Source organism: Ailuropoda melanoleuca, chromosome 8, assembly GCF_002007445.2.
Source record: "Ailuropoda melanoleuca isolate Jingjing chromosome 8, ASM200744v2, whole genome shotgun sequence".
In the NCBI taxonomy this organism is placed as follows: domain Eukaryota; kingdom Metazoa; phylum Chordata; class Mammalia; order Carnivora; family Ursidae; genus Ailuropoda; species Ailuropoda melanoleuca.
Window position 1 is genome coordinate 82,587,182 of NC_048225.1, and position 25,789 is coordinate 82,612,970.

Below are 25,789 nucleotides of genomic sequence, written 5' to 3' on the forward strand. Positions count from 1 at the left end.
TTATCTTTTGTTTCTCTTGCCTTTGGAGATGTGTCATGAAAAAGGTTGCTCTGGCCAATGTCGTAGAGGTTAGTCTGATTTTTTTCTGCTTAATAATTATCTTTTCTCTTTTCTCAGAGAGAAAGTTATGAGTGGATCACCACATGTTCTCACCTCCTTTCTGGGATCAAAGGCAGAAAAATGAAGTTACTGACAAAGGAAGAAAAAGAACACCTATTTGGAGAAGAGGTATTTGCCATGTGTTGGCATGATCATTACTCAGGTTCTTCCTGTATTTTTCCCCCTGTAGTTCAATAGATAAGGATTCATGTTCTGAGTCCTCATTTATTTACTCTAGCAGAGAATTTTGCCCCTGACTGAAATCATTGGCAGTTCTCCCTTCTAAGGGTGAGAATCATCCACGTCTGCATCTCTCCTCACTTTCTTAGATTTTGTTTCATCCTTGATTTTGTTTCATCCTTGATTTTGTTTCATCCTTCATAGAGGAAAGGATGGCTTTCAGAGGGGGAGCTGCCTGCCGCTTCCTGAGGCATGTCCTCAGACCGGTCTGCTTCTGTGCACACTTCCTCCTCCCCTCCAGGCTCAGTGTTCCCATTTAAGGTTATTTCTTCCTTTGAGCACCTAATCCCAGCCCACTGTCCTCTCTCTTCTGTGTCTTCTTCTCTAGTGGTTCCATTGTGTCAATATATAAACAATCTATAAGCATGGCCTTTGCTTTCATTCTAAAAGATATATCCCTTGAGCATGTCTTTTTCTCTACCACTTCATTCTCTCCTTCCTGTCACAATCATTTCTCTTAAAATGCTGAAACGATTGCAAGGTACTGTAATGATTCCTTATTGTCAGATCCAAGGAACCCCAACGCCATATTTTTTTAAAAAGATTTTATTTATTTATTTATTTATTTATTTATTTATTTATTTGAAAGAGAGAGAGAGAGCACAAGCAGGTGGAGGAGCAGAGGGAGAGGGAGGAGCAGACTCCCAGCTGAGCAGGGAGTCCAACTCGGTGCTCGGTGCTCAAGGCTCAATCCCACGACCCTGGGATCATGACCTGAGCCAGAGGCAGACACTTAAGCGACTGTGCCACCCAGGTGCCCCCCCCATGCCATATTTAACTTGACTTCTCTGTAACATTTGACTCTGTCGACTAGTTGTTCACTCCTTTTGTAATCTCTCCTCACAAGACAAAAATTCCCTGTTTTTCCTCCTACTTTATTTTTTTTCACTCTCCTTTTAGTCTTTCTCCTCTGCCTGCCTCTTAAATGTTGATATTCTGTCCTTGACTTACTTTCACTTTTCATTCTACACCCTACACATGACTGTGCTAATCCTGTGGTATTAACTACCACCTGTTTACTGAGGATCCCAAATTAATGAATACCCTGTACTTCATGGCAGTCACAAATGTTTAGTTTACTTCAGTCTGTTTGAAGGAGTTGGTTTCCAGTAAAGACTGAAGAAGCCCTCATTGCTATCGGATCCGTGACCTGTACAGGAGAGATGTGATGGCATCTATGTGATGGGTCTGCCGGGCAGGGTTCTACCTACACACGTGGGGGACTTTTATCTTATGTTTAAACACTGAAGAAACACCACTGTTCTAAATTATACATCTTTTACAAATGCTTATTTTTCTTTGCTGCCCAGATCTTGGCCAGCATTATTTTGAATTAATCACTGAATGATTTCATCAACGTTATAAATCTTAAATTACATGGGGCGCCTGGGTGGCTCGGTTGGTTAAGTGTCTAACTCTTGATTTCAGTTCAGGTCATGGTCTCAGGGTTGTGAGATGGAGCCCATGTCCCTTAAGCACAGAGCCTGCTTAAGATTCTCTCCCTCTCCCTCTGCCCCCCACACCATGAGCTCTCTCTCTCTCTCAAAAAAAATCTTAAATTACCAGTATAGTTTTAGAAAATTAAGTACCACAGACATGATCTTGGCTACACAAAAGAGATATGAAAAGATTAAATTCAAGAACTATACAGAATCATAGAGACTTAAGAACAGAAAGGATCTTAAGGGTGATTGAATTCAGCCAAACATCTGATGTGTGAATCTTTTATAATACCCACCTTTGATCATTATGCCTATGATGCCTATGATTCAGATGAAGTTGCAGAGACCTACTTTCAGAATTAGCCCATTTGTTGTGGTGAACACTGACTATTAGAACATTATTCTTTCTATTGAACTAGATGAAATATGTTTCCTTGTAATTTTCTACTCACGGGTCCTTGTTTAGTCTTTTGGGTTGATATGAACAAAGCTGATTTGTCTTCCACATCATAGTATTTACAACATTCCATGTTACAGTGTTTTCTAGCATTTGAAGATAGCTATACTCAACCTAAGTCTATTTCTGAAATTTCTGTTATTTTCTATTAATCTGTCTCTTCATGGGTCACCACCACAATATTTTAATTTTTTGAGGCGCCATGATGCATTTTCATATCTGGCTGGGCCAGCCCTCCTCACTGATCTTCTTCAGGGATTTCATCACTATGCTTGCTTATTTATTCTTCTATGTAACTCTATAATCTACCTCTGGGAAAATATGAGTTTTAAAGACTGGGGTAATACTAAATTCATATATTAACTTAGAGCAGAGATACTTATGTTGTCACGTTGTCCTATCCAAAAATGTAGGATGTCTACTTTTTTTTTTTTTTTTTTTAAAGATTTTATTTATTTATTTGACAGAGATAGAGACAGCCAGCGAGAGAGGGAACACAAGCAGAGGGAGTGGGAGAGGAAGAAGCAGGCTCATAGCAGAGGAGCCTGATGGGGCTCGATCCCATAACGCTGGGATCACGCCCTGAGCCAAAGGCAGATGCTTAACCGCTGTGCCACCCAGGCGCCCCCAGGATGTCTACTTTTAATGCCTTTCAATGATGTTTAAGGGTTTACTCATTTTGCACATTTCTTGTATTATGCCTGAGTATTTCATTTTATTTTTTGCTATTTTATTTTTTAAAAGTTTTTATTTATTTAAGTAGTTTCTACACTCAACATGGGGCTCAAACTTACAACCCCGAGACCAAGGCAGGCTCCCCTATTTTTTGTTATTTTAAATGGGATCTTTTTTACCATTGTATCTTCTAACTAGTAACTGTATGTTATTGATTTCTGTATTTTAATTTTATATTCTGTGACTTTACTAAATTATCTTATTGTTTTTAGTAGTTTTTCAATAGATTCTTTTGGGTTCTCCAGATATTAAACAAATCATCTATAGATAGAGATAATTTTACCTCTTTCAATTATTATGCCTCTAATTGCTTTTTCTTGTCTAATTGCAGTGAATAATTCTCCCAATTTGGTGTTAAATAGTAGTGGCAATAGCAAGCATCCTCTTCTTATTTATGACTTAAGCAGGAATGCCTTTAGTGATTGGAGTTGATTTTTTGTTTAATTTCTTTATTGTTCCTTTAGATATCTCAGATCTTCCACCTGAGGTCACTTTCCTTCTGCCTTAATCTTTAAATTTTTGTTTAGTGAGGCTTTACTGGAGGCAAACTTAATTTTTGTTTGTCTGAAAATGTCTTTATTTCACCCTCACTCTTAACATTTTTTGCGGGGTATACAAGTCTAGGATGATACTATTTCCTCCCAGCCCATTGATGATACTATTTCTACTGTTTTCTGGATTTTATTGTTACCAAGCTGACAGTTGAGAATTCAGCTGTCAGTTCCTTGAAGTTAATCCCTCTCTTCTCTTTGGCTACTTTTAAGATCTTTATGTCTTTGGCATTTTGCAGTTTCACTCTGATATATGTGGGTGTGGAATTCCTTTTCTTTTTAAATTTTGCTGGGGATTTTCTTGGTTTCCTAAATCTTTGACTTTGTATCTTTCATTAGATATGGAAAATTCTGTTATCTCTTCAAATATTATCTCTATATATTTGCTCTCTCCTTTCTTTCTGGAACTCTGAATGGATATGTATTGGAATCTATACCCATGTCTTTTATCTTATTTCATATTTTTCTTTGCTTCTGCATTGCATCCTGAATAATTTCTTCTGGCTTACCTTCCTGTTCACCATAAAACTCCTAGCAGAGAGCACATGCAGTAATTTCTCCAACCCACCATAGCAACATTTTCATAGATACGTCTCCTAAGGCAATGGAAACAAAAGCAAAAATAAACTATTGGGACTACATCAAAATAAAAAGCTTCTTTATGCACAGCAAAGGGAAAAATCAACAAAACTAAAAGAGAACTACTGAATGGGAGAAGATATTTGCAAATGACATATCTGATAAAGGGTTAGTGTCCTAAATATATAAAGAACTACAACTCAATGCCAGAAAACCAAGTAATCCAATTAGAAAATGGGCAGAAGACATGAACCGACATCTCCAGAGAAGACATCCCGATGGCCAACAGCCACATGTAAAGATGCTCAACATCGCTCATCATCAGGGAAGTGCAAATCAAAACCACAATGAGATACCACTTCACACTTGTCAGAATGGCTAAAATCAAAAACACAAGGAACAAGAAGTTTTGGCAAGGATGTGGAGAAAAAGGAATCCTTGTGCACTGTTGGTGGGAATGCAAACTGGTGCAGCCCCTGTGGAAAGCAGTATGGAGGTTCCTCAAAAAATTAAAAACAAGACTACTGTGTGATCTAGTAATCCCACTACTGGGTATTTAACCAAAGAATATGAAAACGCTAACTTGAAAAGATATATACACCCCTATGTTTATTCAGCATTATTTATAATAGCCAAGCTATGGAAGCAGCCCAAGTGTCCATCAATAGATGAATGGGTAAAGATGAGGTGGTACACACACACACACACACACACACACACACACACAGAGGAATATTACTCAGCCATAAAAAAGAATGAAATCTTGCCATTTGCACCAACATGTATGGATCTAGAAAGTATAATGCTAAGTGAAATAAGCTAGTCAGAGAAAGACAAATACCACATGACTTCACTCTTATGTGGAATTTAAGAAACAAATGAACAAAGAGATATAGAAAAACAAACTATTAACTCTAGAGAACAAACTAATTGTTACCAGAGGGTAGGTGGGTGGGTGGCGATGGGTGAAATAGGTGAAGGGGATTAAGAGAACACTTATTACAATGAGCATTGAGGAATGTATAGAATTGTTGAATCACTATATTATAATATAACACTGTATGTTAATTATACTGAAGTTAAATAGATAAATAAAATAAAGAATGGTAATTAAAACATTATTCTTAATAGCAAAATACAGATCTTCCTTGACTTATGTTGGAATTACGGCCCAATAAACCCATTTTAAGTCGAAAATATTTTAAGTCCAAAATGTATTTAATGCACTTAACCTACCCAACATCATAGCTTAGCCTAGTCCACCTTCATTGTGCTTTGAATACTTAAATTAGCCTACAGTTGGGCAAAATCATCTAACACAAAGCCCATTTTATAATAAAATGTTGAATATCTTATGTAATTTATTTCTTTATTTTAAAAATTTATTTATTTGGGGGGCAGGGGCAGAGGGAGAGAGTCCTTTAGACTCACTGCTGAGCATGGAGCCCGACCCCAAAACCCCTGAGATCATGACCTGAGCCAAAACCAAGAGTCCATGCTCAACCAACTGAGCCATGCAGGCACCCCTGAATATCTCATGTGATTTATTGAACACTGTACGGGAAGTGAAAAACAGAAATGATTTTAAGTGTATTGGTTGGTTACTCTTGTGATCATGTGGCTGCCTAGAAGCTGTGGGTCACTGCTGCTGCCCAGAATCATGAAAGAGAGTTGAACCACATATTGTTAGCCTGGGAAAAAATTAAAATTCAAAATTTGAAGTACAGTTTCTACTGAATGTGTATCATTTTTCTACCATTGTAAAGTTGAAAATTTTAAGTTAAGCCATCTAAGTCAGGGACCGTCTGCATTGGAAACCATATAAATGTTCATCAATCGCAGATTGGTTTGAAAAAAGCAGATTATAGAAGGTAACAAATATGATGATCTCATTTATATTAAAATGTTTATATATGTAGGGGCGCCTGGGTGGCACAGCGGTTAAGCGTCTGCCTTCGGCTCAGGGCGTGATCCCGGCGTTATGGGATCGAGGCCCCACATCAGGCTCCTCCACTGGGAGCCTGCTTCTTCCTCTCCCACTCCCCCTTTGTGTTCCCTCTCTCGCTGGCTGTCTCTATCCTGTCAAATAAATAAATAAAATCTTTAAAAAAAAAATGTTTATATATGTAAAAAGTAGTCTAGAAGAATATAGTCAGCAAACTGATAGAAGTTTGTTACTTCTGAGAGTTGAGATTCTTAATTTCTCTGTATTATTAACTATTTTACAGCATTATCAGGGAAAAATTTTCATTTGGTAAAAATATCCTAATATATTGTGAATATTTTTTTATACCATGTACATATTTCTGCAGCATAATTTAAAATTGCTATAAAATATCTTGGATAGTTTATATCATAATTTATTTATGCATTTTCCTATTGTGGGCATTGAACTTATTTTTAGCTTCTGTTTTTATACACATCGTTGCAGTAAACTGAAGGACATTTTTCAATTAGTATTTTTGTAGACTTGTTTGAGGTATTCAACACTGCTGACTCCTTCTTTCTCTTCTTTTAACTTTCCTGGTGGCTCTGTCAGATTTCTGACACAACTCCCAGCCTTCTTTGCTGCTCGTCTTTCTTCCCTAATCCTTTATGTGACTAGGTTTTCTGTCCTAAGTCCTCATCTTCTAACACTTCAAAATATCTCCTTTGGTGATGTAATTTACTTTTTTGGCTTCAAGTAAATGCAAATAACTGTTCAATGATTATCTTTAGCCCAAATGCCTCCATCTAAACTCTTGATCTGTGTATTTAGCTACTTACCGAATATTTCCATTTAGTGGTACCTTAAAGTCACATAGCCTGGTCTGGACTCATCTATCTTCCCAAACCTGCTTATGCAGCTTTGTTCATTATCTCTGGGAATGGCATTATCATCAATGTAATGGCCTAAGCCATTCACCAAGTATCATTCAAGATGCTTCCGTTCTGGGCCATCCCATATCGATCTAATCACTCTAGCACTAAGAGTTAACTCCTAAATATCTCTTGAGTCCTTATGCTCCTCTTCATTCCTGCAACTCTTACTCTTGTCTTTCTTCTTTCCACTCTTCCTCCCTCTCCCCTTTCTTTCTCTTTAAATCTACTCTCCTGCTGCTAGAGTGATTGTTTTAAAATGCAAAACAGATTGGTCAATTTATCAGTACCACCATTCCCTGGAATGACACTCTAGCCCTTCCTCTATGACTTTGCTTCTGTCCATCTGCCCCTAAGTTTCTGTTCTACCAACTATTTTTGTTCTCAAGAGCCAGTCATGTCCGTGCATCATCCTTTGCCTAGAACCAACCGTGCTATCTTTTTTCCCTTACTCATCCTTTAAGAAGAAACTCAGACATTATGTCCTCCAGGAAAGCTTCTTGACCAATCCTTTCTTTCAACCACATCCACTACTGTAGATTAGGTGTTCCTACCGTGTGACTATATGTATCCATAGCATTCTTTTGTCCACTAAATTGTTAAGCTTCTTAAGACAGGGGCTGTTCTTTTTTTTTTTTTTTAATTTAAATTCAATTAATTAACATACAATGCATTATTTGTTTAGGGGTACAGGTCTGTGATTCATCAGTCTTACATAATACCCAGTGCTCATTACAACACATACCCTGCCCAATGTCCATCACCCAGTTACCACATCCCATTACCCTACTCCCCTCCAGCAACCCTCAGTTTGTTTCCTATGATTAAGGGTCTCTTATGGTTTGTCACCCTCTCTGGTTTCATCTTGTTTCATTTTTTTCTCTCTTCCCCTATGATCCTCTACCTTGTTTCTTAAATTCCACATATCAGTGAGATCATATGATAGTAGTTTTTCTCTGATTGACTGATTTCCCTTAGTATAATACCCTCTAGTTCCATCCACATCGTTGCAAATGGCAAGGTTTCATTTTTGATGGCTGTGTAATATTCCTGTGTAATATTCCTGTGTGTGTGTGTGTGTGTGTGTACACATACACACACACACACACACACACACACACCCCACATCTTCTTTATCCACTCATCTGTCAATGAATATCTGGGCTTTTTCCATAGTTTGGCTATTGTGGACATTGCTGCTGTAAACTTTGGGGTGCAGTTGCCCCTTCAGATCACTACATTTGTATTTTTGTTGTAAACACCCAATAGTGCAATTGCTGGGTCATAGGAGGACAGTGGCTATTCTTATTATCCTTTTTGCCCTTATCCCTAGCACAGTGTTCAGTTGCAAGATTAGTGCTCATTAAATACTTCTGAATGAATAATCAGTATATACTACAAATTATTAATACACTAAGCTATAATTGTACTATTGTTTTATCTCACAGGATTTTATAAAAGAATTAATTGAACCTGGAATAGGCAGGCCTTTTAGAGAGGAGGAAGAAGAAAGTATGGAGGATAATTTTGAGATGCGAAAGGAAAAGGAAGAAGGGGAGGTAAGATGATTTAGTATTACATTTTCCTTTCCCTTTATATTTTTAAAGAATATATATATAGATATTGGGGTGCCTGGGTGGCTCATTTGGTTAAGTGACTGACTCTTGAGTTCAGCTCAGGTCATGATCTCAGGGTCATGAGATCGAGCCCCGTGTCGGGCTCCACGCTCAGCACAGTCTGCTTGAGTTTCTCTCTCTCTCCTTTTCCCTTTGCCCCTCCCCTCACTTGCACTCTCTAAATAAACAAACAAACAAATAAATAAATAAAATCTTTTAAAAAAGAATATATATAGGTAGTATTGAAAATAGAAATGCGTCATCTGGAATAAACAAATACCTCAGCTCCCTTCCTTTCTTCATATAGATTTAACCATACCTGAGACACTCTTATCTTTTTATTTTCCACGGTAGGGGTATCCTTTTCCTTTTCGAAATCCAGTCACTTCCCATCAGCCTCATTCACACCTGTACTCCTATTACCTACATAATCTCTCACCTTAATGCTGTTTCTTTGTCCTTTCATTACCAGATTTTTCAAATAGAAATTTAAACTCTGTGTGTCCACATCTTTTTTTTTTTTTTAATATGCTCCAACGTGGGGCTTGAACTCATAACTCTGAGATCAAAACATGAGCTGAGATCAAGAGTCAGATGCTTAACCAACTGAGCCACCCAGGTGCCCCCTCTTCAGTTCCCATTTGGGCTGCCTTTCCCCTTCATCCCAAGCCCATGCCCACACCTCCTTTCTCCTCACTGTGTTTCTATTCATGCTGGGGCATTTGTAGTAATAGAACCCTTCCTGGGGCACTAATAATAACAATATAATAATAATAATAATAATAATAATATAATGATAATAATAATAATAAATGGAATGATAACTACCAATAATTGCGTGCCTACCGCAAGCTACATGTTCTGCATGTGTTATCTCCTATCTATACAACACAACTTCAAGGTAAAAATTATTGCACCATTTTACAGATAAGAAAAATTGAAGCTCAGAAAGGTTGATTGGCTTACCCTAAGTCAGAAAGCTGTAAGAGGCAGAACCAGCATTCAAACCCAGATTAGCCTGGCATAAGAATCCTTGCTGATTCCTGGATTGACTACTATTGTCCTTGGCTCTCAGAACTCAAGGTCACCTAACACTCTCTAGGCTGTCCTAACTTATTTCCCTGATGTTTCTTCTCTGTGAATAGTTTAAATGTTGGCATGATCCCAGGCTGTGACCTAGGTCCTCTAGACTCACACTGTACCTGCTAGACAGCAGAAGAAAAATTTTGTACAACACCTAAGCCTCTTTTGACCAGCATTTTCTGTTTTATTTCTGGTACAGTGCTTGGCATATAGAAGGCACAAAATGAATGGAAAGCAGTGTTATTTGGCCACTAAATTCTCTCGTACCTTTGAAATACGTAACGCATTCCATTTTCCTCCTCTTGTGGCCTTAGTTCTGACCCTTTCCACTCTATGTTACAAAGTCTTGTTCGGTCTTCAGATATCACTTTCTCTGTAAAAACTTCCCTGAGAGTCTAGTTAGAATTCAGGGCCCTTTTCTGGGTGCACAGAGCTTTTGGAACACACCTCTTTGCCAACACCAATCGTGTATATTGTCATTATTTTCTGGTCCATCTCTCCTACTGTGCTGTGAATTCCTGAGGTCTGGAAAATACTCTCTTTGATTCCCTCACCGTTCTCTCTACTTCCCCATCCCCACTAATTTCTCACACACTGTTTGCTGTGAGTCTTTGAAAATGCTTGTTGAATGCCTAATGCAAATGGAAGAGTAAAGCTTCAGACATTGCTCCAGGGAACTTGCCATACCACTGGGTCACACCCCAGCTCGCTAACAGGTCCTTCCTGTTTCTGTGCCCTAGAAGCCTTCAACATCCTCAGAGGTGGAAAAACTCATTCGAGTAATTGAAGAAGATGAAAATATTCATTCCAAACCTCTGTTTGAAGCAGATATATTCTCTTCCTGGGTATGTATTTGAAACCCAATTAGGAAATCCAAAACCAGAGAAAAAAATCTGAGAAATTTCACATTATGTACAAATGATATGGATTTAACATAAGTTTTAGCTCCAAGAGGGCCAGGAGCTCCTACGTAATGCATTTTTCAGATTTTTTTTTTCTTCCCAGCATCATCTTTGGAAAACTCTTGTTTTTTACCTTAACTTTATAAAAAACGTCTCATTCTCTTCTTTAAACCTCATTTTAAAATTAGCATTTCATTCCCTTCCTTAACAATATCTTGGTCAAAATTTGACCTATTTTTTTTTAAATATATTCATTCAGCAGACTCTGTTGAGAACTGTGACAAGCATATACCTCTGACCACAAGAATTGTTGGGAAATTGGAAACCTTTAGAAACTCAGTAGGAAGCGGATTTAAAATTCTTCCACAGAAAGTTCTAAGACCATGGTAGACTTAAGTCAGTTCTAGATTTCAGTTCTAGATTGATATGTCTCTCAGTGAAGGATGTCATGCCTTGATCCCATTAATCCACATTAATTTTGCGTGTGTTTATACTGTGCATTTCCTTGCGGGGGGCTGGGGAGTGCGCCAGAAATCCGTAGACTTAGATTTCTCAGCCCCACAGTTAACCATTCCGTTGTTAGAGATCTGATCCACCTGAGTAGGCAGTGGTGTGTCGCGGGTAGGAGCCGTAGTGAGGGTAGCGGCGGACAACAGTGGGATGACTGAGGCAGACTGCAAGGATGTGAGTCCAGGGAGGTTGTTGGAAATAGGCTGGAAATAGGCTCCAACTCTGGTAGAAAGAGCTGGGAGAAACCACGTGAAGAGTCAGGCAGGAGCTGGCAAACTGGGGTGAGAGTAGTGCCGAGAGGGGTTACAATCACGTTCTGCCCGAGTAATGCCTTTTCAACAAGCTTTTCATATAATATGTTAATCTGTCAGTCTTTATGACTGAGCGAGGTAGGGATCTAAGAGTAACCGTGAGCCATGTAAGGAAAAGGAAGATAAAGGGTAGCACCGGTTAATCTGCTCAGCACCCCCCCCAACCAATCCCACCCAAAGCCTTGCTGCCTCAGAGTTTCTCCCCTGCTGTGCCATCCAGGCTGGGAGTCAGGGTCAGACCTCCCCGATGATAACAGCCTGTAGCCCAGGGGGTGGGGGGGTGCTTGTTTTTGATGGTGGGGGGCTCCTGCTCCAGGATGCCGCCTTTCCCTCTGACACGGTGTGGTGCCATGTGACTAGCTCACCTGAGGACAGTGTGGCCCAGAAATTCTCTGTAGGCTCTGTAAGTTTGCTAATGCTGCTACTCTAGATCCCGGAAGTTCGAACTGTTTCCATCTCATCCGCCATATCGTCTGGGGCACGGACCCTGATGGCATCGGGTACGTAACCACTTGGGACTTCCTGGAGGTAAAGAAGAATCACAGTCATCCTATGGGATGGCGGCTTGAACTCTCACAGGCAGAAGGGGATCATCGGGTGCTCAAACAGAAGGGACCTAATCGTGCCAGGCCAGCAGAGACGAAGTTGGTATTTGGGGATGTGGGTGCCCAGAGAATGAAGATTCTTGAACTGGCTTGTGAGGTCAGAGATGCAGAGGTGGAGCTGGGGAAGGGCTGTCTTGATTTGGACCGTGCTGCAGGCCAGGAGGAGCGGGCTGGGGGTGGGGGGGTTGGGGGGGTGCTGAGCTCTGTGCACTTGTCATTCATGAAAGTCCTGGGGCTCCCTAAGGGCACTTTAGGGTTTCAAAATTTTTATTGTAAGTTTTTCTCGTGCCTTTGTTTTTTTCCTTTATTTGTTTATTTTTTTGACAGCGTCTGGTCCTGAGAGCATAAATAACCATTTCTCAGGGACACCAGACCTATCAGGCAGCTCTCTCCTGCTGGTCTAAAAACACAACTCCCAGGAGGCAGTACATTTGATTAACACTGAGGAGGGAAAGGAAAAACGAAGGGCTCGGGAAGCAGAAAGCCTGTGTTGTGCAGGTATAACTTGTCATGTCCCTGGGAACTGAGTTGTGAAACTGGAGAGCTCCAGAGATAGAGGGGTTCCAGGTTTCTAGCGAGAAATAGCTCCAGACCCCTGAGAAGCTATGGACCTGAGCATGGAGATTCCAGTTACTCTTTGTATCCCCTCCTGCAGGTGACTCCGGGACGGGATTTTCTGGGGGTTGAGATATGAGTGATATCCCAAGAGGAGGGGTGGTAAGTCACTGCCAGCTTGGGCAGACTAAGAGCTTGGCCTCATTCATACCATTACCTGATGCCTAGTGTCCACCATAATGGGGCTGGCCCATCCACTATGCAAAACACTCCTCAATTAGCTGGGAGTTAGGGCTTTGCGGGAATTCCTCAGAGCAGGCCCTGTGTACATAACATGGCCTGCTGTGCCTGAAACAGGCATACCCAATTTGGTCCTGGGCCCGATTAAGTGGTGAACCCAGTGGTCCCATTAAGCTGCACTGACTGCCGCTGCCCCCTTTTGGGAGAAGGCTCCTCTGCCTTCAGACCCAGCCCAGTTCAGTCAGTTCTGGAACCTTGTCGCATGGCACCCCTTATGGCCCTCTCTGAATCACAATCATTCCAGCACTGTTCCTGCAGGACAAGCAGCCAGAATTCCATAACATCTCAGCTGGAGGAGATAGGGGATAGGGGAGGAGATAGGGGATGACTAAATCTGCCAGCTCTCTCGGAGGCAGTACCAGAAGTGCTCCGAGCTAGACTGCCCCTCATGTGCTGCTGTCTGACCGCATGGGTAGCGTTGCCTACAGCTCAGCTACCCTGACAAGCAAGATACTAGAGACAGTGTCTTTCAGGCTCATCTTCACACCATAGATTCTGGCTGTCTCTAAAGAGTTTGAGGGTATGAGGGAGATAGGAGAGTTTGCTGGATCACCTGTGAACTGAGGAAGGATGAACAGGGGCCAGACTTGAGGACATCAGCAGTGTTTTATGATAAGATGAGACTTTCTGCCCTTCCTTCTGTTATTGGGCTAAAGGTGACCCTTACAGGTCTGCTTTCCTCTCACCGTACCATGTATGCCGGAGCAGCGATTAATTTACTTATTTTATAACAGCAACAGGGAAGGGCCCTTGGAATTGGTGGTTCTAGAAAGTATGTCCAGAACTGATAAGGCACTATGTCAGTGCTTGGATCCCAAGGAGCTGGGCCTGGAGCCAGATCCTCCCTGAGATAGACCCAAACTAGAGATACTGTCCAGTCGAAAGCCTGTAAGTAGAGTCAAACCCGAGGAAGACCAAGTCAAAAAGGCCAAAGACAGAATGGGAATCAGAGACCAAGCGCAAAGCTACAGTAGCTTGGCACAAACAAGGAAGGTCCAAGGCAGTTACTTCCAAGAGCTGTGAGGCTTGTGTTAACTACCAATAGCCCACTGTTGACCAGAAGCCTTACAGATAACATAAACAGTCAATGTTATATGTACTATATACTTATTCTTACAGCGAAGTAAGCTAGAGGAAAGGAAATGCTATTAAGAAAATCATAAGGAAGAGAAAATACGTTTACAGTAGTGGACTGTAAAATATCCATGTCTTAAGTGAACCCACGTAGTTCAGACCCGTGTAGTTCCGGGGTCCACTGTATATCTGTGGAACAAATGCCGAGTCTGAAGGCTCACATGTATACAGTCATGGTTTACTCTGGTTTCTACCTATCAAGTTGTTTCATACAGCTATAAACCATGTGTGGACTTCCAGTTCTAGAAGCCTCTGCTCTGAATACCTTTCTTTTGGGCTCAAAGAACAAGTTAGTGGCGTGTGTGGCATAGACACAACCACGTCCCGTGCCACGGGTGCAGGCTGGACAGTGATCGCATTTACTTCCCAAACAAAACAGAAAGGGGAGCAAGGGGGAGCAAAACAGAAGGAGGAGAATATATGACCTGGGAAATAAGAGACTAGAAGAGCGAGAGTAAAAGGGAAAATGTTTAACATAGTTTCTTTTCTCTGGTTTTCTTCTAGAAAAAGCTAGCATAGTGCAATGGGATGTGAGAATGAAGAGGCCTCCGTGAGGGTTTTGCTTAACTCACTAGATCTTTCTGTGAGGAGGGCAGACTGCCTACCCTCTTCAAGCTCCCTTTCCATATATAATGTGGAATTCCGTCCAATCTTTACATGCCTCAGGTTGGGAAGCATGGATAAATGAGATTTTAAACACAGTTCTGGGCAAAAAGGGGTGAACGGGAGTGGGAGGTTCAGGCTTCCAGTGACAGAATGAATAAGTCACGGGGATGAAAGGTAGGGCATAGGGAATAGAGCCAGTGACATGTAATAGCTCTATGGGGACAGGTGGTATGTTGAGATTTGTACAGTCAGCAAGCTGTACACCTGAAAGTCATGTAACATTGTGTGTCAGCTGTGCTTCAATTTTCAAACAAGTGCACAGTTCTGGGGAAATGGTATAATATTTATTTTTAAATATTCTTATAGTTTTGGTTTTCTAATTACATTCGTTCACCTTCCTCTTATTTTGTTTCCTAGAATGTATTTAGAGTCAAAATAAATGAAAGCAGTGGGTTCTGTTTTTGTTTTTTTTTTTTTAATTTTCACTGCCTTGATATTTATGAAGTTCCCTAAGGAACTGAAAGATCTGACTGGATTTTGCAATGTTATGAGCTTAGTGAAGTAAATTATTAAGAAAAATATAGTTAATAATCTTGGTCATTAACTTGATTTCAGGAACATGTTTACCCCTCTCTTTATTTTTAAACCTTTTCTTTCCTTGTTTTTTGTTGTTGTTGTTGTTGATATTGTTGTCCCTGCTTTTGTTACAATTCTAATCAAATTTTATCCACCTGTAGCATGAGTAATTTGGAAGCTGGTATGCTGTGTGGCCACAGGTAGTCCCTATTCTTTTTTGGTGTTAAGATTGTGCTTAATCATCTACTATATAAATATGGATAGTAGAAAAAAATATTCTGGAAGGTTTGGTCCAGAACATTCTGAAGAAGTAGAGTATTAACTGTTGGGACTCAGTTCATTCATAGTGTATCTTTCCTTTGTCAGAGAGAATCAGCAAATCAAGGTACAGTGGCCCCAAAGTATCTTGAAGCAATGGCTGTAATTGAACGCACACAGGAGAAGTTAAGGTGAGTATGCGACACCACGGTGGTAATTACAAAGATTGCTGGTCAGGAGGTGTGGCTGAGAAATCCATGCCTCGTAGCTTACCTTGGTTTCTTCTGCTTATTTTATCCTCATTAGTGGGATGTTACCTCCAAATCTTCTGCTGGAGGCAATGAATTCTGCCCTCATAGGAACATCCATCCTCACCCACGGTGGAGGTGGAGGAAGTGAGAGTGTGTGTATGTGGGGAATAGGGTGTTAGGAGTGATCTATCCAGTATGCTTCTAAAAGATGAGCTAGAGACATAAATGGAACTGGGAGAAGCTACTCTGTGCAGGAAAGAATGCTACCTACCCTGAAGAGTAGGAAGGGCGGTATAGTTAAGGTGGTCGAGAATGCCGAGAAGAGCATAGCCGTGTAGACGTAGAACATGTACTCTAGGAAGTAAGAAGCACATTTCAAACTAGTTTTCTTATTGTAAAATCTGGTTTTAGAGGTGCTGGCAAAAAGGGAAATGACTGGATTTAGTTTGTTGGATCACATCAATGAAGAGAAGCCAAAATTAGCTCCTGAAAAGGGGTTCCGTGGCTATTGAGAATTCCAAATACCCAAAGGTCAGGTTTCACTAAGAGCTGATAAATACATTGCATTCTTAAATCACAGCATGACTGCCACGTTGACATTACCGTCCAGAGTAGGGTCTAGGACTGCAGTTCTTGCCTAAGGATTGATGCTGCTGCTTCCCTTATTTGTACCTTTCAGATGCAGTTAGCTAATTCTACTGCCTCTTCTAGACAATGAGTTTCTATACGTGAAAGATACTTTTTCAAACCTTTCCATTTTGTTGTGTTTCCCTGAACTCCGTCCTCATCAGAGAAGTTGAAAGCAGAGCCAGACAAGCAGAGGAGAAGTTTGAGGATGTATATGAGAAACTTCATTATACCCTTATAAGAAATAAAGAACTGGAGAGCGAACTAGCGGCTATTTTGATGAGTTCTAGAAATAAGGAGTGTGAAGGAAGAGAAGAAAATGGAGAGAGAGAAGATGGAGAAGATGAAGAAGAAGAAGACAACGACGATGAAGAAGTCAGGCCAGTAGAACATTCCCCAAAATCTCTAAAGAAAGGTGAGGCTTGCTTTCTCGTTTTGCTTTATTTAGGTTATATTTATGAAACAAAACATGTTTGGGTCACAAATACCTTAGAAAAATATTAATATCTTTAGTACCGATTTACTGGTTCATATTTTTCATAGGAATACACATACATTTAACTGTGTAACTATCTTATTTAGATGACTCACAAAAAAGAAAACCAAATGACTAACAATTATAGACTAAGAAACTAATATAAGATACAAGTTTTGCTTCTGAAACTGGCAAAAATTCTTGAAAAGAATATAATGCTGGTCACAAGGGGAAAGCTGGTTTGTTTTATAGATAATACCTGTGGGTGGACACACATAGCTTTTTCAGAAAATAATTTGAAAGTATGTGTAGATATCCCTTAAATACATACATATACTTTGACCTTTGACCTAATAATTTTACCCTTGAGAATCTAGTCCAAGGAAATAATCCTAAATACAAAAAAAAAAGATTAATGCACAAAGATGTTCAATGTATCATTGTATATAATAGAAGCAGCCTACCTCTCCAGTCATGGAAGAAAGGTTAAATAAATTGTTACACTAATATACTTGAATACTATACAACTATTAAAATGGTTTATAATGACATGAAAAATTTTTTAAAAGATTTTATTTATTTATTTGAGAGAGAGAGAGCATGAACAGGTGGGCAGAGGGAGAAGCAGACTCCCCGCTGAGCAGGGAGCCCAACACGGGGCTCGATCCCAGAACTCCGGGATCATGACCTGAGCTGAAGGCAGATGATTAACCAAATGAGCCACTCAGGTGCCCCGGGAAATTCTTTTTTTAAAATTTATTTGAGAGAGAGAGAGAGAGAGAGAGAGACAGAGAGAAGTGAGAATGAGCAGGGGGAAGGGCAGAGGGAGAGAGAAGCCCAAGCAGACTCTTCGCTGAGTGCAGACCCTGATGCAGGGCTTGATCTCCTGACCCTGAGATCACGACCTGAGCCCTGAGCTAAAACCAAGAGTCAGATGCTTAACCGACTGCGCCACCCAGGTGCCCTGGAAATTCTTATGTTAAATATCAACTGCAAAAAAACACACTTTTTCAAAGCTAGAAAAAAGACCAAGAAGGAAGTTGTATCCAAATATTGATAGACATTGTCTCTGGTTAATGGAGGTTTGTGGGGGATTTTGCCTTTGGTTTTTGGTACTTGTTTGATTTTCTATGAAAATAATCACCATTATTCTACAGGGNGTAAAGTAGCTAACAAAATTTCCAAAATGGATTCATACATAATCTTTTTTTTTTAAAGATTTTATTTATTTATTTGACAGAGATAGAGACAGCCAGTGAGAGAGGGAACACAAGCAGGGGGAGTGGGAGAGGAAGAAGCAGGCTCACAGCAGAGGAGCCTGATGTGGGTCGATCCCATAACGCCGGGATCACGCCCTGAGCCGAAGGCAGACGCTTAACCGCTGTGCCACCCAGGCGCCCCTAACTCTTTATTTTCTTATCTCTAATTAGTGCAATAACCTGCCCTCAGGCAGTTCTCAGTATCCGCAGGATTGGAGGCTGTTTTTTGATTCTTGCTCTCACCTTCACTCTTTGGGGTATTCCCAGGACAACAACTGGTGCAAGGGATAGTGCAGGGAGGAGAGCTACTTCTGTTTCTCTGTAACCCCTATATTCACCTGCACCCCCAGCCAAAGCAGTTGGTTAGCCAGTGCCCCACAGCCTCCCACCCAGGGATGGTGTGTGTGTCCTGTCACCAGACTGAGCTCATTTTCTCTCCTTCTGTTAACTCTCAACTGGGAAGATGCTAATTATTCCAAGTGTGACAGTCCTTTAGCTTTAGGTTCAAATATATGTGAAATAGTTTTCATGGATTAAAAAAATTTCATCTTACAATGTGTAATTTTATCCTGATAGTTTGAAAACTAGACTTTTTCCAGATTACAGAAAAATAAATATGCAAATCATGCAAAAAGCCTGCATGGTAACTGGAGTGGTTACCTCAATATGGAATGAGTGATGTTATTTTCGTCCATTTCCATAAAGACCTTGGGGATGAGGTTAAATCCAGAATGAAAAGTATTAATAATTTTAAGTAGAGGATAACTATGTACAGTTAGTCCCCGACCTACATTAACAATTCCCTACATAAACATAGCCACCCTTTGCCCTGCTTCCAAATACTCCCTCAGAGTCATTGCTGGGGGGCTCAGAGGTGAAGGAGAGGCTCTGCAAAGCTTAGGGGAATTGGCTCCTAAGCCAAGCCCTTCCCGTGCCTTGTAGGAGACCTGACGTTTTCCCCAGAAAATCCATAAGCTGGACACTCCTTAGGGTTAGCAGGCAGCTCCTTTGAAAAATGCAGACCCTCTGGAGCAATGTGAGACTCCTGTGGCGTACGCAGCGTCGTATCCGGTGACTTAGAACATGAGGTCGCGTTGCCCTCGAGTGTTGTGCAGCGAAGGGTGGACGGTTACATACCGTAAAGGAGGGAGGCTGTGGATGCTGGGCAAGGGGAAGATCCGGACCGAGCAGAAGACATATTTATTTTTGTTTCTGTGTCAGTCTTTTTATAATTAGCAAATCATTGTGCTCTGAGCTGTGAATGAAGACAGGAATCAAGAGGGAAGTTTACGAAGATGAATAGTGGCTTAAGCCTACAGTTAGGAGCTAGGAGCAGGGAGAGACACTAAGAACAAGACAAGGGCGTGAACAAGATGACCAAATGTGGGATGGAGGTGGTCGCAGCCAGTCAGAAGGACTCGAAGTGAGAAGGGTGGTGTCGTGGAGCAAGTGGGGGAGAGCCAGCTTGATGGCAAGAACCCCCCTGCCCCCATCCCAAGGACCAGGCCTAGTCGGGTCTGTGCACAGGAGACTGGGGAGAGGTCCAGGAGAAGAACAGGAGTGCAGGAATGGATGTGGGAGGATTTTGGATACTAGCTCTATTTGAATTTTTTTTTTCGCCAAGCTTTGGATATGTATAGGAAGAAAGGCAGAAATGTTCTTTCTGTTTCTCTATTCTTCTTGACCACATAGCCCTCTTTTCCAGGACCCAGAATTCAGGTAACTAACTGATCACACTTTAACTTTGGGAGAATACATTCTGAATCCCAGTAACCAACTTAGAGTCAAATTTTGGGCCCACTGCCTGTTTGTTGCTTGAGAGTTAGGCAGAATGGCATTTTGAAAATGCTTTGTAAAGTTAAAGTCCTTAGTAAATATGAGATATTACGACAATACTGTGATTGTTTTTGTCTTTTCAGAGGTACAGCGCAAGGAAGGGTCTCTCAACCCTAAACCCAGACCCCGGACTAAATCCAAGACCAAGTCCAAGTAGCACCCTTAGGGTGCTGGGCTTCAGCTGGGCTCCCTCACTGATGTCTCCGTGCTGCTTAGCTGACCCTGTGGCTCGACTAGAGGGACTCTCTGTGCAACAGCTACTGGAAAAGTCACAACATACAACCCAAGAACCTTTTCTCTTTAAAAGTCACAGTGAAGGCTGTCGGGAATAAGTGCATTCGTTTATTTCCCAGATTAAAAATAGCTTGGGCAAAAGTTTGCTGGCCTCTTCAAATGATTTCCTAACAGACGTCTGTGAAAAGTGTCAGTTCCTGTCAAGAAAATAATGCTTTTTGAAGACTCTGAACTCTGCAGAGAAGAATGGCAAATACAAAGCATTATTTTTTCAATTTAAAAGAGAGGAACCTGGTAATGCTCTTGGGTTTTGGCAGCATTTTCAGATTTCTTATGATTTCAGGTATTTTTATGATTTATTTGATTTTCACAATAACCCTACAAAGTAAGTGGGGGAGATGCTGTTATTATCCCCATTTCTCAAAAGATGAAACTGAGGTCCCCAAATGGTTATAAGACTCCCCAAGGTCACAGAACTGGTGGGTGTCAGGGTCCCCTGCTTGCTGGACCTGTGTCTGGATGTTTGACAGTGGTGATGGGCCACCAGGCCACTGCTCAGATGGTTTCCTTCACAGGGAGGGATGGAGAATTGTACTGAAATTTAAGAATGCTGCTGAAGACTTGCCCAGAATCGCCATTTTTTGCTTTGATGGCTTCACTTGTCTGCTCTGTTCATGACCCCGGATCCATTGAGGCACTAGAGATGGACTAACCTGCAAAAATAGTTGTGAGGGACAAATGGACATTTGGGGAAGGCGCTGGGCAAGGACTCCCTCCTACCTCACCACACCCAGCGCCCTTGCATTTGCCCTGATCTCTGGCTCCAAACACGTATGCACCTGCCTTGGCTCCACATACTTGGTGTTCTTTTGAATGTATCTCCTGGAATTTTAGACCCTTGCCTGTTGCCCAAGCCTCAGAAACCCTGTCACTCAGAGTCCCCAGCCTTTTTCAGCCCAGTCCCTGGCCAGGCCTGCCTCTGCCATCATCAAAGTCTGTGTAGGATGGGTTTCAAAAATGCTTAACGTCTGTCCACCGACACCCACTGAGTGACTCTTGAAGTCTGAGGGAAGAAAACATGACTTCAGTCGGTCGCTGTGCTCGTGGCCCAGCCGAAAGCCAGAGCTGACAAAGTTGGCTCCCGCTCACAGTTCTTGCTTGCTGGGGCATAGCTGGCCCTATGCTTCTGCTTTCCTGAAGAGATTCTTAGGTGATTCTGGCAAATTTGGAGGCTTTTTGGTGGGATTTCCAAATACTTCTTAATTGATTTCCCACTTTGCAGGAATGAGTGGTCATTTCCATACAAATCAGCAGCTCCTATCCCTGAACACGAGAACCTTGCCACTGAGAACATGGCAGCTCCATGGGGTGGAAGGCTCGGTCTCTAAATGCCAGAGTTATGCCGGCTGCCCCTACAATGAGAATGAGATGTTTGGTGCCTAGTTAGGGTGGTTTGGTTATGAGCCGCAGAAACCTACTCTTGCAAACACACATTAAAGGCTAATTTATTGAGAGTGTGTTGGGGAGCTCAGGGGTTGAAGGGCAGTCTTTTTTTTTTTAATAGGTTTTTTTTTTTTTTTTTAAATTTGAGAGAGACAAAGAAAGAAAGCAAGAAAGCAAGCACAAGCAGGGGGAGTGGTAGGCATGGGGGAGAGGGAGAGGCAGACTCCCTGCTGAGCAGGAAGCCTGATATGGGGCTCGATACCAGGACCCTGAGATCATGACCTGAGTCAAAGGCAGACGCTTAACCAACTGAGCCACCCAGGTGCCCCTGAAGGGAAGTCTTAAAGAGCCTGGCAGGGACCAGATAGGACCAGGTAGTTTTAGACTTCAGGAGCAAGAATTCTTTCACCAACTCCCCTAGTTGCTACCACCAAATGAACTCCAATCTTCTCTTCTGTCTTTAGATTATTTTGCTTAAGTCTTAAAGTCCTGAGAGAGGGAAGGGCTGCCTTGTGGTCACAAACCACCCCATGCATATAGCAGTGATGGTGAGAGGGCGTCCGGGATTTCTAGCTGCCTTAAAGGGAAGGAAGGACACCTTGCTCTATTATTCCACCAAACTAGAACACAGTATGGGCAAATGAAATGCCCAGAAGAAAATGAGGGTGGTGGTAGGAGGGCATAACAGATGTTAGGTGGTCTTAAAAAGGAGGATGCTGCAGGAAAGGTGTCTGCACTGGCGCTCCCTGAAAGTTAGCCCACGCTGCTCTGCTTCCCAAACAGCTGGCTCATGGGAGGCTGGAGATCATCCTTGAGACCCTGCCACACCTTTTCCGAGTGACCGAGTGACCTGCGGTGGGCTCCCAGCAGAGTGGAGGGAGGGGCGCTTGCCCCTGGTGGCTGGGCTGCCAGGGGAGGCTGTCGTGCTTGTGCGAGTAGACACCAGCCACTCTGCTCAGATGTCCAGACAAAGGCAGACATCTCAAAGAGCTGTGCACCTTTAAAACAAATGCTTGAAATATTGAGGTGGGACTCTAACGCAAGAGACCCCATGTGCCGGTTCTTAACCTGGTTCTGTCCAACAACAACCACCCTGGGGGCAGGAGCTACTGGCCATCAGGGCTACCTTGGAAGCACGGGGGCAACCTGTGTAGGGGGCCAGGCTTCTATTTGGATACAGCTAGAGCATTTTGAGCTACTGGGGTAAAATCAGAAAACCGGTAGTAGTCATTCCCTGAGGATTTACTTTGTGTAAGCACTGTACTAAGCATTTCACATGTTATCTCATTTAATCACAACACCTCCGTGCTGTGGGTTATGCTTTCATCCGCATCCCTGACAGGATAAGTAGCATGTTTAGGGTTAAACATCTACTGAGTGCTAGAGTGAGTGACGTCTAGCAGCAGAGCCCAAGCTCGCATTGCCTCTCCCAGGCAGAAGAAGCTGGGTGTGCAGGTGATGACCCCTCTTTTTAAAGGGTTTCTGTATCCTCTACTTATTGCCCAGCTCAACCACTGAGCAAATGCACTGACACACAAGCCAAAATTCTAGAGACATCAGGACCCTCGTAGACCCAGTAGATTCTGCCGAGGAACCTTGTAGTCACCAGGAAGTCTATCAGATTATAGGGTTATACTTACTCAGCCATCCCGACCTGGCCCCCAAAAAGACAAGATGCAGAGGCATAGGCAGAATGACCTGCTGGGCCTCCCAGATTCAGGGGAGTCCAAACTGCAGGGCTCCGGCCCCATCCTGACACACCTGGTGAGCCAGGGTGGCCCGTGAAGTTTTTAAGGAGAGCCTGCAAAGCCTCCTAAAGCTGACCTCTTCCTGGTAAGCTGGAGTACCAGCCACCTGCAGCTCGCCAGCCATGAAGTCACATGCCTGCACAACAAATGCAGGTCTAGACAGACTTACGAGTCCCTGCCCATCGCCATATGCCCTGGAATACCACCATCACACGATCTGTCATAGACCTGCGCCAACCTTACAGCCATGTCGTTTTGGTCATGGTGGACTCCAGCTCCAAACTGGAACAGCTTCTCCCCTTTTATCAGCTTACTGCCTATCATAGACTCCATATTGCTGTCACCCCAGAATTCCTATGGTGAAATCCCAGCCTCCGACGTGATGGTATTAGGAAGTGGGGCCTTCGGCAGGTGATTAGGTCATGAGGGTGGAGCCCTCATGAATGGGATGAGTGCCGTTATAAAAAAGACACAGAGGCCCCCCCCCCCACCACGTGGGGACACAGTGAGAAGACACCTGTCTCGGAAGGAGTTGAGCCATCACCAGATGCCAGATCTACTGGCATCTTGGACTTCCCTGTCTCAACTGAGGCATTTCTGTTGTTTGTAAGCTGCCTTATGGTATTCTGTTACAGCAGCCTGATCTAAGCTAAGGCACCACTGCTCTATTACTATTAAATTAAATTTCCAGAGAAAAACTTGCCTTGTACATATCTTAGTTTTGGATTGTACTGTCCAACTTGTCCTCCACCTGTCATTTCAAGATCAATAACCAGCTAGAAGGCAGCACCTGGGGGTCAAGAGGAGACTTCTGCTGCTGGGACCTTGCAGACAGCCCTGTCAGCTCACTTCGCTCGTCTCTGAAGAGTTTCCCTTGACCATTCTCAGTTTCATACAACTTAGCCCCGATATTTCCAACCCATCAAGCACTCCCATCCCAATGGTCAGTTAATAGCCTGCTTGAGCAGAGCTGGAAGGTGCCCTCTGGCAAGCTGATAAGAAATTTAAATGTTGACTGAGCCAGACGGCAGAGGAGACTAACCAGTGCGTGATACCATAGACACTCCCCAGACCTGTAGGTAACTCTCTTTGACAAAAGGAGCCATGCTACAAGGAAGTCTTAAGGGTCTTAAAAGCCATTATTACGTTATTACCCCAGCATTCATTCCTTATTGTTCTGTTCCTGGCTCTGGCTATGCCTCAATCAGCATGGCCCTACCTCCTCTTTCATTATTTATGCCAACATCTGCCAACCTGAGATCAGGAGTCATCTATATGGGGTGAAAAATGACCAATGACCCTTGACGCCATCTTAACTCCAATAACCAGTACCTTGGGATGGGTGTGGGCCAACACAGTGGTCAGGAGAAATACTTTCCACTTCAGGGATGCTCTAATTGGCCCTTTAAATGGGTTGGATCATCAATGACCATGCCCTGGCTGGTCCACAAAAGCAAACTGCAAGCCTAATCTGTTAGATATTCTAGGAAATCACCCAGGAATCTCTCCCAACTCTCATCCTATCTATTTCTGCCTCCTCAGTGCTTGCTTTCCTCTGTCTGGTACCATACTTTTGGCAGATTTTGGTACCTGCTTTTGGCTTACTTGGATTTGACAGCCTTTTGGATTCCATATTTTGTGTTTTGGCACTTCTCCATGGTTTAAAGCTTTGCCAGCTCCTTTGGCTTCAGAATCTCCCATTGCCTCCAGCTGAGATTAATCAGTTTATGCCTTTCAGCACTGCCGCTCCCCCACATCCAAGTATGGTCCTTGGGAGTAGAGAGGGAAACTTCTTTTGAGAAGATGTGGAAATACTTTTCAGAACTGAATGAAATAGCTTTTTGAAAGAAATTTAAAGTTATCATCTCAGTACATAGTAACCATATAAGCTGATTGTTAAAATAATACATGAATTGGGTATGATCATATGAATATTTAGGTTTTGAAATCATCTAACAGCTCTGCATAATCTTGGGAAGATGCTTTGCTTGGCCAACCCCTTGGGCTTGCAGGCTTGGGCTAGAGTGTGTGGTTTCTCCAGCTGTGGATGGAGGTGAGGAGGAGGCTTCGAGGCGTAGGACAGAGATGACCCTAGGATGGCATCATTATATACGGCTATATAATCATGTGCCGCTAGGGAGGTTTGGTCTTTTGATGTTGGAAAACAGGAGGAATAGCAGAGAGGGCACAAGTGTGGAAGTCATCGAGAGAGAACAGGAAAGGCAAAGCATCCTTGATCTTGGGCCTTGTTTCTGTTATTTAAACCAGTGGGGAACCAGCCAGTCCTCAACAGACACAACGCTATAAAAGTTTCTAGGTCCATTCCTAGGAACTCAGAATTCTTTTTCTCTCTGAAATAATGCTCTGTAGGGTTTTATGGGTTAACAATAAACAAAAACCCTTTACCTGTGTGTTTATGTAAAATGTTTAAAGTTCTCAGGGATAGCAGGAACGTGTCTCTAATATAAAATAATAACCTTGGATAACATGAGGAGTAA

General features: G+C 42.4%; 1 protein-coding gene across 3 annotated transcripts in view; it reads left to right on the forward strand.

The window, feature by feature from the left end:
• Positions 1-21,689, forward strand: part of AXDND1 (axonemal dynein light chain domain containing 1) — an 89,940-nt gene extending 68,251 nt beyond the window's left edge. For all 3 annotated transcript variants that reach the window (XM_034666782.1, XM_011220956.3, XM_034666783.1), the window contains 6 exons: positions 118-228; positions 8,411-8,521; positions 10,402-10,506; positions 15,527-15,609; positions 16,461-16,711; positions 19,950-21,689. In XM_034666782.1, coding sequence (XP_034522673.1) covers positions 118-228; positions 8,411-8,521; positions 10,402-10,506; positions 15,527-15,609; positions 16,461-16,711; positions 19,950-20,023 — 735 coding nt within the window. In that variant the 3' untranslated portion in view covers positions 20,024-21,689. The remainder of the gene's footprint in view (positions 1-117; positions 229-8,410; positions 8,522-10,401; positions 10,507-15,526; positions 15,610-16,460; positions 16,712-19,949) is intronic.
• Positions 21,690-25,789: the final 4,100 nt, after the last annotated feature.